Below are 12,522 nucleotides of genomic sequence, written 5' to 3' on the forward strand. Positions count from 1 at the left end.
CGTGTAATCAATAAAGTATCAGTCTATTTATTTAAATAGCTATATTACAAATAAATTATTTCGTTTTATTTCTTATTTTAAAGATAAATCATCGATAGTTCAGTTAAACAATCAGCTCAAGCGTACATCTCGCGTGTTCCGCTAATGTGAAAACCCTGCTATGTTCCAGCTGGTGTGTGTCTGTGTGCCGAGCTCACGTACTGCACGTTGTTTGTGTGCCTCCAGTTGGTGCCGCGCTGTGATTTTCTATTGGTGCGCTTCAGGAGTGTAGTGGCACCTGATTGGCTCCGCTGTGGGCGTGTTTGACCCGCTGGCTTGTCTGCTCTCAATTCTCATTGGTTGGTGAGAATTCTGCAGCGTCGTTGGTCTCCTAGTGCTCGGTTACCTACTCGATTATTGGTTGCGGCTTTTGTCATCGGGCGAGAATGCGGAAGTCGTGCAGTCTACTGAGTCACCGTTGTGACAGCTGATTGTTTCTGAGTGAGTAACTCGATTTAATTTTTTAAAATGAAGTTACTTCTAAATGATATATTGTATGTGACATGTTCTCAGGCCGTCAGACTTGTCTCGAACTTGTGGACCTTGAGCGGTTTTGTCGTTTTTGTGGGCAAATGAGCGAATTTTAGTCACTAGCCTGTATCAGTGTTGCTATCCGGTAGCTAGCACAGTGCTAACATTTACGCGCACACACGCACACTTTCGGTTCACCAACTAATCGGCTCCTAGTATAGTGCCAGGCTGTGCTGGGGCTGTGGTCCACTTTCACTTTCACCATACGTTTTTTTTTTTTTTTTTTAACTTCAGCCTCCTCGTCATCGGTTCACACCTGTTGTGTTGTCACCAGTCAAACCGGTCACCTGACATTTACATGGAGCTCACAGTCAAGAAAGCTGGAAATTTCTAGACCGTTTATGATCAGAGGAAAAACACCCCGGAATCCCCTACTGTACTTGGAAATTATTTTTATACGGAAAGTAAAACCGGCTCCCCAAAACAAATGGCTCTTATTGTTGTCACTTCCTGATTTTTATTTTTATTTTTAAATCTCCCCTCAGTTTACATCAGGGCACTTTTTTTTTTAATTAGCAGCCTATGGAGAAGTGAAGAAACTAGTACCTAGCTTTTCTTCAAAATGTACTTCTGTAGCTCGCACTGCTGCATCACAGTGCTGCTTTTGTTTCGCTAGCAGTCCACAACCTAAAGGTATTAATTTTGCTGTCACACGAGTCAAAGACAAGATGCTCACAATGCTGTTTTTGGTTACTAGATGTTTGTCCTTTTTGCTTGATGTAAAGTGGACATACAAAAGCTCCATATTTTTATTCTTGGCCTGCAGTAGAGTAGCTTTACGGGATTCCATTTAAAATGATTCTTATTTATAATACTGGCCCTTGGAATAAACTGAGGGACTGGCCCTTGGAATAAACTGAGGGACTGCCCCGTCTTGAACAAGCTGCTTTAGCTCCCCTGCCTTTAAGCTAACTCTATTCTCATTGGTGGATCATGCAAACAAAGAGTTCAGTGTTTGAGTTAACCATATTATGGTTATCTCATTGGTATGACATAATACGGGGCCAAGAGCAAAGAAAACCCCCTGAAACAGAGTGTTTAGAGGGAGAGTGTTAAACATGAGGTCCAGGGACCAGAATTGGCCAACAAAAACTCCAATCTGGCCTACTGGACAGCTTTGGGTAAAATGAAGGACGGCATAAACTTTGGCCTTTCAGCTGTAACTTGGACAGGTTTTCCTGTTGATAAATACCTCCCACATGACCATTCATACTACACTAAAGTAATTAAGTAATAAGAAGTTAGTAGTAGAGCTGGGCGATAGAACGATAACGATATGTATTGCGATATAACTTTTACTCGATAGAGAAATTAAGCTATCGCGATAGACCTCGCCGCTCTTGTCCTCTTAAAATAAAAAAAATAATAAAAAATAAAAAATAAAAAAGGTCAGCCAATCCAAACTAAGTAGCGCAGAGCCGAACCAATCACAGCCGCAGCGTCACGTCGCGTGACTTGTTACGTACAGCACAAGTGCCAAGCCGCACGTGTGTTTGTTTGGGAAGCAGCCAGCGGGTAATGGAGGAAATGAGTGTGCCGACTAGAAAAATCAACCGAGCGTGACCGAAGAGAAAACAGATGACGGTTCCAATGCCGGAGAGATTGTCGAACGGAAGAGCCATAGAAGTTCTGTAGTGTGAAGGTATTTCGGCTATTTCAAGTCTGACAAAAAACAGAGTAGCGTGCACTGTAAATTGTGCCGAAAGCAAGTCTGGAAATACAATAAACTGGTGCATGCGTCACACTGTGCGCCACGTTATTGTTTCGGTGAAATGAATTTCTACAATACTGTTACTGTTAATTCTACTCTCTGCAGTGTTTAAATGCTTACATATACACAAAGTTACTGTCCCTCCACACATACGACTCTGTTCTGCTTCTATGCCCCAGCTTTGTTTACTTTTTCCCACCGAGGCTTCTAGACTTCTGATTGGCCAACATTTCTGCACGGTTAGGAATCTAGCGCCACCTGCTGCTTTGGCATGTTCCTAGCAGCGTTTTCCTTCATTTCTGCCTTTATGTGTGGACGGGATTCTTTTTTAAAACGAAAACGGAAAATCTCCGTTTTCAAAAATACCCGTGTACGTGTGGACGTAGCCTCAGTCTCTGACTGGAAGCGCTAATTCGTCATTCGGCTTTTGTCAGACTAAAGTAACTGTTAAAACTGTTTGAAAAGCTAAGCTATACAACAAGGAGAGATTGAGAATTTCCTTTTAGTTCTCAGTTTATTTGATATTGACAAAAGTTAGTCAGTTTTGTCTGTTCTTCTGTAAAACAAACTAAGATTTATTTTTAGAATTAATATTTTGTTTCTAAGTGGAATTGACAATTTAGTCTGTTTCGTTTGTTCTATTTTGAAACTTAAACGCTTTAGCGGCTACCTTTTGTGTAGTTTGCAATATTTGCCTTTATTTATCTGAAAAAGTCTCATGTTCCTTAAGTACATCTACCCTGTTGAACTTATTATGGGAAATAAATATTTAAATAAAAACAAGCTGCTGATTATTTCACATTTTACTTGTGAGCAACGGCACATTTAAATCTTACAAATATAATTATTTGGCTTATATCGTGATAGATATCGTTATTGCCTGAAATGAAAAAAACATATCGTGATATGAAAAAATCTCATATCGCCCAGCTCTAGTTAGTAGTATGTGAGTAAGGTTAACAGTGAAATAATCTACTGTTTTCGTTTTGTTTTTTATTGGGTTTTTTTAAAACAAACAAACAAATAAACAAAACAATGGTTCCACAGTTAAAATAAATAAATAAAATGGGACATTCTCTGTGACGAGAAGCCTACTTAGAATTAAAGTGGGTTGCGTTTGGCCCATCATGTGAAATGAGTTTGGCCTTTCCGAATCAGAGGAATGTGAAGCCTAAGCTTCTGGCTCATAGGGATTATCTATGTAAAACTTTGCTCATGTTTAATCCACATCTTTAACGGTAAATATTGACAGAAAATAAGGGAGAGCGTTACTTAAATTTGTTTTGTCAAAATTATTATCAGGTTGTCTCTTCTTGAGTAGCTTGTAGACATATTTGTGATTCTTGCATGGAGGTTTTTTTGTTGTTTGGTCAGTTTAGTTTTGATTTGGTCTTTAGTTTGGAAATGGGTTTTGGCTTGATTTTGAGTAATTCCAACTGTAATGATCAATTGTGAAATAGGGCTGCAAAACTGGACTATTTTCATCACTGGCTGAGCTGCAGATTAGTATAAATTTTGTTGCGTTGTGGAACATGGCAACATAAAAATTTCATAATTTTGAAATTCCAATCCTTTAAATTATCTTGTTCATTTGACAAACAGTCAGTAATCCAGAAGATAATTTGTTTTCAACACCCAATAATCTTCTCAGTTTTGAGAAGAAAACAATTGTGTCAAAAGGACTGACTCGTTTTTGTTTGACCACCTTATTGATTAATGAATGCATTTCTGCTTGGTTGCTGTCATTGCTTGTTCCAAATATGAAGGACAAGAATTAATCAGACTTATGTGTTCAACAGTATACTGCAGTATACTTCAGTGCTTCCTTAAATGTGTCCATAGCGCAGAGGACTCAAAGTAACAAATGATGGCCTTGAATGATACATACTTCTGTTTCCCCATTTCACAACACAGTTCCTGATTTCATCCTTTATTGAGATCTTGTTACATAATCTGTTTTTGTTAACCAGAAAAATTCAAACCATACCACCCCTTTAACTAATATCAACTACATACTATATAGTTCTTTGACTGTTTTTAACTGAGTAGTGTCTCAAAACGGCATTCGACATGCATAATCATGCACATTTCTGACAATAGGTGTGGTTTGTACCTGGAATTAATTGTGACATCACCTCCTTATCTTTAATATCAAAATAAACACTACCGTTTGTGGAATTTCAGTTTTGATTTCCGGATCAGTCATGCCAAACGTCTCTCACCGTCAGCACTACATTACCTGAGCTCAGATGCTACCTTCAGGGTAGGGCTGGGCGATATATCGAGTTTTTAAAAAAATATCGATATACTCCTTCACTGAATACAACTCCCCCTCCCCCATAGCTTCACCTACAGGCAGCGACCAGATGGACACGGCAAATCTCCGTTAGCGAGTTGTGGGGCTGGACGGCGTCAACGTGTTAGCGAGCTAACCACGCTAACGACATGCAGCCCACAGGGGCTGCACGGCCTAAAATCCTTTCATTTTCTCAGAAGTTGACAGCGCGCCTTATGTATGAATTTTGGTTGTGCTTACTGACCGCGAACCGATTTTAGGTGGTACACGGCGCTCAGCAATCTGTCAAAAAATGTTTTACGACTTTGGTAAGCTATGGAACTGCAGCGCTTGATGGATTGTCGGAGCATTACGGCTACCGTAGTCTGGAGCCTCGCGGAGTGATACGTACTGTGCTTCGACGTAATATTACCATATTGTGTGTGTATAAGGACCATAAATGGCACCTGTTAAGAGACATGGTTACGAAGCGGATTTCAAACTCAAGGCTGTCAGTCACGCTGTAGAAGTTGGGAACAGAGCAGCTGTGAAATCTGTCTTTGTTATTATGCTCAGCGTCTGTTAGTTTACATTTTGACTGCACAATTATGAGCTTTTTGTTATGCACAAAAACAACATTGTTTTCTTTTATTTATGGAGCATGATTATTTAATAAATGCTGATAATTTATTTTTGAGTAATTTCTTCATGCAAATCTATGCTGTATGTAAATAAAAATGCCTGTGTGAAATCTGGGACACAGTGTGACTAAGAACTCTCTTTTTGTTCTTAACTTATGGCTTTAAAAAAATATATCGCCACCCAGCTAAAAAATATCGAGATATGAATTTTGGGTCATATCGCCCAGCCCTACTTAAGGGTAATATTTGTTGTCACAAGCATTTTCCATACACTGGTGTCAGTGTGAGTGAGAAGGTATTTCATCACAAATGTAGTCGGTGTTTAGATTTACAGCCTGCTTGCTTTCAGTTTCACAACCGGGATGGTACATGCTAACATTGCTGCTCTCAGATTAACTGTAACTGACATTTATATTTAACCCTCAATCTGCTTTGAACTACTTCTGTCATATCGTGGCTCAAATATAAGTTTATTTAATATATAGCTTTATTTTTTTTTAAAATTAATAGCTTTATTTAATAGTTTTTCTTCTAAATGTGTCTGTTTTGTTTTTTGTTTGCTTGTTTTGTTTTGGGTTTTTTTGTTTCTTTCTTTTTTTTTTTTTTTAAAGCTTCAACCAATTCAAATCAGATTTCAGTTTTTGTTTAATTAAATCTCATGGGGCTATTTATGCTGAGTCAATAGATGACTCACATTACCTGAAGAGCAATATTGGACCCTTTTCCTCTCCTGAAAATGGTTGCCTGCATGTGATTTCTGTATTTATTACTGATTAGCAACAAAAGCAGTCCCTTCTGATCATGAGTCACGAGTTTGTTGTAGGTGGGTGAATTGTTAAGAGTGTTTGCCCTGTAGTATGGCTTCTTTCACTTTGAGCAGAGTGGGAGGGAGAAAGAGTAAGCAATAGAGACAGAGCGTGAGAGGGAGGGAGGCATGCCATGCACTGGACTACAACCAGTTTGTATTTGGGAGACGGAGACTGCTGCTACTCTGCAAAACTCTTGAGCTTTAATCAACCCCAAAAGCTAGACAGAAGCTTAAAGCAAAAGTTTGATTCGATACTTTGAACAGGTAAGAGAAGTCTGCTTTGAGACAATTTTGAGAGTTGAGTAGTTTTTTGGTGTTTGGTTTTTGTTCTTTGAGCTTTGAGCTGTGTGCAAAAGGGGGTGTGTCGGGTTAAAAAAAAAAAGCAGTGTAGGGAAGTGAGATGAAGGCACTGCACAGTGAGAATCTAGTTCAAAGCTGGGTCCTTGCATGCAATCAATGTGTTGTTAAAGTCTGATTGTTTACCCAAGGAAGTGAAGGCTCTATGTTTTGTCTCACTGCCTGTGTGCCACTCTTTGCATAGTAAACTTCCACTGAACATAGTCGCTCCCTCCTGACTTGGCTCGTATATACACAGGAAGTAAGAGTGCAGTATCAGTGTCACTTTTCATGCAGTCATTAAGTGTTTGTTTTCAGGGTAGTGCTTTTTTTTATTGTGTACAGCTGCTGGATCATTGCCTGTCGCTGTTCCAATATGGCACACTGTCCAATCCAGGAGCAGCAGATTCAGCCCGCTTATGTTTCTGCAGTGTTGAGATGTAAATGAGTTGTAGGTCACCTGTGTTTCTGTGACAAATGCACATCAATACACAGTCACTGTAGAACATACAAACCTACAAAGTGCAGATTTGTGCTTACAGACGGTGTTTACAGTGTCCTGTCTGTGAGGTGGTTTAGAAGCTATTAGAGGATACGGACATTCACCTCAGCACCTTTTTTTGTTTTTAATGATTTTGGTGGAAAGAAAAGTCGCAGAGTTTGTTCACATCTTCTGTCTAGCTCCCGTGTTGTTATCTGTTCTGCTGCTGATAATCTGCAGAGGAATGTTGAGTTTGCATTTCCTGTAAATCAGAGTTTCTCCCCTCTGGCCACGTCAGATCTGCACCAAAGTCTCTTTCACGTTGTCAGATCGCACACATGTGCCTGCGTGCTTGTGTGCCGTGTTGTTACACTGACTTGACCACAACTGGAGAGGGAACTTCTTGGCCCAGGCAACCAGTTAAACTTGCATACCTGACATTTTGTGAAGAACTCTTGGGCCACGAGGTTTTGTGTTGAGTCATTTCTGTAAAATAAAAATATATCCATACTCAACTTCCTCAACAGGTTTATTGTTTTAGTGCCAGCTCCTTATTCTGTACTTTGGTCCAAGACTGTTTGAAATCCAGCCCTTCACACCATGGCACACATTCCCTAACCCATCAGGGCGACTGTGGCTCGGGGGGTTGGGAAGCGCATCTGTAACCGGAAGGTCGCCAGTTCGTTCCCTGGGCTCTCTGTCCTGGTCATTGTGTCCTTAGGCAAGACACCCTACCGCCCTACCCCACCTACTGGTGTTGGCCAGAGGGGCCGATGGCACGATATGGCAGCCTTGCCCCAGGGCAGCTGTGGCTACAACTGTAGCTTGCCTCCACCAGTGTATGAATGTGAGAGTGAATGAATAGTGGAATTGTAAAGCGCTTTGGGTGCCTTGAAAAACGCTATATAAATGCAATCCATTCTTATTATAACCACCCACACACAAGTCTGAAGGTTGTTGTTGTTGTTTTTTTATGTTGGCAGGAGGCATCGCTGTCCCGACAGAGCCCAGTAGGCAAGAGGAGAGGGAGGGATCTGAATAGGAACACCCAGACTCACTGTCTACAGCACTGGCTGACAGCATGGTGAGCCAATCACACTCCTGACTCCTCACTATTGTATATGTTTATATGTACTCTGCTGTAGATGCCTGACTGCTTTTAAAACAGGTGCCAAACTCCCTACATGATTTTCTTCATGGTAAACTGGCAAGCTGGGACTTTACACTCACACAGGAAATGGCAGAATGCGGTTGCAAGCCGAAAACAAAGCACAGACTGTTGCAACACATATAACAATACACAACGCTAAAGCAGTTTTGTAAATGCCAGTTTCTTTAAAAAAAAGTCTTGACATTTCCCTTTATACTGTATCAGTTTGCATTTCTGACCACTTTCAATCAGAAATACAAAATTGTTAGGATTTACTTGCAAACTAAAATATAGCAATGAAGCAGTAAAACTGAAATGATTTTGCTGCAAACAACAGATTTCTAAGCTCAGCATGTTTTACGTGCAGGAAGCCAGTGCATTAGTGACTCCAGCTGGTTCTTAAAGGTGCCCGTGGAGAGATATGGCGTCAAATCCCTTCCCAGTCTTAAACAGGGACTTGTGGAACACTATTTAGAGTAGGTAGGTGAAAGTAGATCGTCCTCTTACAGAGTCTCCTCGCCCAGACACTAGTTTTCTCATCAGGGATCCAGCTTCATTGGCCTGTTGTTTAGTCCTACGTGTTTCTGCTTTCATGAAAGTGCTATGTAGCACCTAACAGATGTTACAAGTCTTTGATGTAGCTTGTTGCCACGTGGCCCTCGTACAACTGTGTTTTGGAGTACACTAAAACCTGTTGGCGTCCTATTTACATGAAGGAGCTCAGCACATTACATGTGGCATTTCAGAATATGAGAAGCACAAGTCCTGAACAAGGCAATGAGCATTTAGTTCTCTAAGAGCTGAATGCTCACTCTCAATGTAGATTAAAATGCTCTTAGTGTAGCCAAGTGGTGAAGGTGTCTACTTCAGTAAATGCTGATTATCTTCTGTGTGCCCTCTAGTGGATACTATTGGCTACTCATTTCTGTGGTTTAACTGAGACTAAATGGTTTCTTTGTGTTATGTAAGGTCACAACAGTAATTGGTATAAAAAAGATGGAGGTGGAATTGTGCTGCTTCAAGTTTCTACATGCATTTTTGTTTTGAATTTGTTTTTGCTGATTCTCACATTTTGCGGTTCTTTGTCTAATCGCACTGCAGATGTTGGCCTGAGGGTTTTAATTCTATTGGAGTACAGAAAATTTAACACAGATCTGAGACTATTTGTGGATAACAGGTCTACATGTATTTGAAATGAGCCATGCGACTGTGTATTTTAGTCCTAATTTAACCTGATTAGTGAGTACAGCATATTATTTTCAGATGTTAAGACATGCAGAGCTTTTCAATTTAAGGAGATCCATAACTTTTAGGAGTTTAAGTATCCAGTATACAAAATGCATTTGTAATTTTCTTTTTTTTTCTTAATTTTAATTAATTGCTCCATCATAGAGAGTAATTTAGGACACCCTTAGTCACCTGATGGGCCGTCTGCTTGTACCTTGTCGGGCAGTGAATGGGCTTCAGAGTAAATGGTGCTTTAAAAGAGCGGAAGCAGCAACCAAATGAGTGACAAATTCCTCTTGAAACTAATGGGAACCACTTTTATGGGACAGACATAGGAAGTGTAACAGGAGGATACATATCCCAAGGTTCTGGTCAAATGGGTCCACAGAATGTCACTGTGGCTGGATGCCCAACTCCCAGCCTTTTTATGGGAGCCCTGGGCTTAATTGATGGCATAGCTGATGAACAAACAATGTGCCCACAGGAGCATAAAATGAGGATGCAGAGCTTCGCTGTCTAGGGTTGAAGAGTGTTTATGCATTTATAGGAAAGCTAACCTCTTCTTGGTTTGGGTGTGGTCAGAGGTATGCGCTGCATGAGTAATCAAAGGCTCAAACTTATCAGGTGGCATGATCACACCCTAGAATGTTTCAGATCAGCCTAAGCAGTATTTGAAGTACAACTGTGATTTAGAGATGTGTACATGATGGTAGTGTTCGATCAAATATGAAATTGTAATCGTTACTGTGCATGTTACATTAATAGGACCTTTTTAAGTTGCCCAGTGGCCACAGTTAGGATGACAGATGGGAGTATCATTACCTTTTTGAGCTAAGGGTTATATTCTCAGGTGGGATTGTGAGACGGTTGTTCCTCAGGTAATATGATCGTTTTTAATCCTCTATGTGAAGCAGTGCTTAATTGCTTCCCAGCCTTGAGCTTGCTTTTTTTCCATCCACTGAAACAAAATGGGAAATATTGAGCTCATGTTGTTGTCCACTCATGCTATTGCATTGTTAGCAAGATAATGGGAGCACGGAAACGGGTATAGCAGGATTGTTTTTACTCTGCCTACACTGCGTGCATCGTAGTGCTACTATATAAGGTTTGTGCACAATTGGAAGGCAAAGTTAATGTGGCAGCACTATGGAAAGCCACATGATGCTCTCACTTAGGGTTGTAGTTAAAGCGAGGGCTGTTAATGATTTGAGTGCAGCCCTACTTAAAGGCACCTTTGCCTCAAACCTAATCTTGGTTGGGTTAAATCATTCTGGCTGGCTGTCTCCGGTTCCTCATTCCTACTTTTCATTCCATTCAGATAATTGTTAACTTTATTTTTTGTTCAAAGCTTTGCGTGTGTGTGTGTGTCCGCAACACTTCCCGTCAGAGCCTGCTTAGCTCAATCTTATTTAAGATGTTGCCTGGCAGCCAGTCAGACGTTACTCTAGTGACAAATGTCAGTGAAATGTATGGCCTACATTTATATGCCTGATGAATTATTTTAATGTTTGTAATGGATCATATTAAGCTAAATACTTGTCCAGACTGAAGTCACACTTCCAAACACTAACTGTACACCAAACCCCCATACCTTCTTGTTACTGCTTCACTACTTAAAAATTACTTGTTACTTAAATTTCAAGTACTTTGGTTACATCTATGAAAGGCATCCAAACACATACATGTATTTACAGAAATACTCAATTTCTGAAAATTTAGCTTCATTTGGCCCTCCTTCCCAATGCTTCGTGTCTTTTTCATATCCTGCTTCTATACCTGTGTGTCAACATGTAGGCTGACACCCTGCATTGGTTACTGGCTGACCTCCTTTCCTAAAATACAACCTGAAACAGAGGAGCCCAAATCTTGTGCTCACTTCTACGGCTGGTTCAGCCAGTACTGGACAAGCAGAGGGAGAGAATTTATAGCTCAGTATTTGGACTCTGGACCAGTTAATGATACATTTGTCAGTAGTGATCCTAAATACATTTATTTTTTTAATGGCCATAAATGAACTAAAAAGAGCTTCACAACCTGCTCAGTGAACTGATGATTCAAAACTCTTGGTTGTATATGCTTTTTTTTTTTTCATTTAGATATTGCCAGTCAAAAAATAACCAGGTTTTAAATAAATACATTTTCAAAGATGTACATGCTACAGTTCTAATATAAGATTTAATGATGAGTCAGAGTAGCTGGAGATCTTTAAAGTTCAGCTAAGCTCATAAAGGAAAAGCCCCCTACACTCTCTCAGGGGTAATGAGGTATCAAACTTATTTGGGACTTGAGTAGGGATGGGTATCGAAACCGGGTTCTTGTTGAGAACCGGTTCCCGCTGTTTCAATTCTTTGGAATTGTTTGCCATTTTTGCAAACGATTCCCCTATCGACTCCAGTCGCCCGAATGACGTCACCACGTTACGGAGCGTCATTTACCTGGCAAGAAAGATGGTACCTAAGCGGCTTGTAGGCAGGGACATTACTGGATATTCTTGTGTAATTGCTACAGAATAATTTATGTTATACTTTGTTATTGCTACAGAAGAATATTTATTTTATTATTTTACATTTACATTTTTTTTTTTCCCGGGGACCCTGTGACACCCCATTGAAGAGCCGTAGCCTGTGGATCTCACTGTTGGGTTTGTAAGGCCATGTTACTCCTAAATTTCTATCTTGTTCAAGTGTCAAGTGTTCTCCTTTTTTAAAGAAAAAAGAATCGATAAGAGAATCGATAAAGAATCGAATTGTTAAACAGAATCGAAAACTGAATCGGAATCGTGAAAATCTTATCAATACCCATCCCTAGACTTGAGAAGTCTTAATTATTGGGATTTTGCCAAAGGAAAGAAATCGCTTTAGACTGAGTTGCTAAGCAGACATCAGAAAACTTGGTGTAGCTCCTAGAGTGTACCACCTTCTTCTCCAAAGCCATGAATGTGTGATAAAGCTACAGTGAGAGGTGCACCTGTTTGGGCTTAGCTGTAATGTTGTATTTCACTTCTTCATTCCACTGGTGGAAAATAAATGTAATGGGCCACAGTTTCAAACCGTGACATGCAAATAGTTCTCGGTAAGGTTTTGTTTAATTTATGGAGGTGGATCTTATAGCAGCAGATGCATGCTCCCATTAACGTGATGAAATGGAAACCATTCTGCACACAAGTAGATTGCATCCCTTCTTCTCTGCTTCCTTTCTCATGGTCTCTACAGACTGTATACATTACATTAGATAAATCTTATAGACCTATATAGAACAGAATAACCTAGAATAATCTACTGCATTGATCGATTTAATATGTAACCTTGGGCAGCTTGTCTATT

The 12,522-nt window shown here is 40.0% G+C and overlaps 1 protein-coding gene across 2 annotated transcripts in view; it reads left to right on the forward strand.

Annotated features, from left to right (window-relative positions):
• The first annotated feature begins 331 nt into the window (after positions 1 to 331).
• mtmr4 (myotubularin related protein 4) overlaps positions 332 to 12,522 on the forward strand; it is a 43,134-nt gene continuing 30,943 nt past the window's right edge. Inside the window, exons 1-2 of one of the 2 annotated variants that reach the window (XM_012920819.4) lie at positions 332 to 480; positions 7,806 to 7,906. In XM_012920819.4, the coding sequence (XP_012776273.3) occupies positions 7,904 to 7,906 (3 nt within the window). In that variant the 5' untranslated portion in view covers positions 332 to 480; positions 7,806 to 7,903. Of the gene's footprint in view, positions 481 to 6,135; positions 6,270 to 7,805; positions 7,907 to 12,522 lie in introns of those variants that run through there. The other variant, XM_012920820.4, reaches the window with a different exon arrangement.

The sequence above is a fragment of the Maylandia zebra genome, linkage group LG10 (assembly GCF_041146795.1).
Source record: "Maylandia zebra isolate NMK-2024a linkage group LG10, Mzebra_GT3a, whole genome shotgun sequence".
NCBI classification, from domain to species: Eukaryota; Metazoa; Chordata; class Actinopteri; order Cichliformes; family Cichlidae; genus Maylandia; species Maylandia zebra.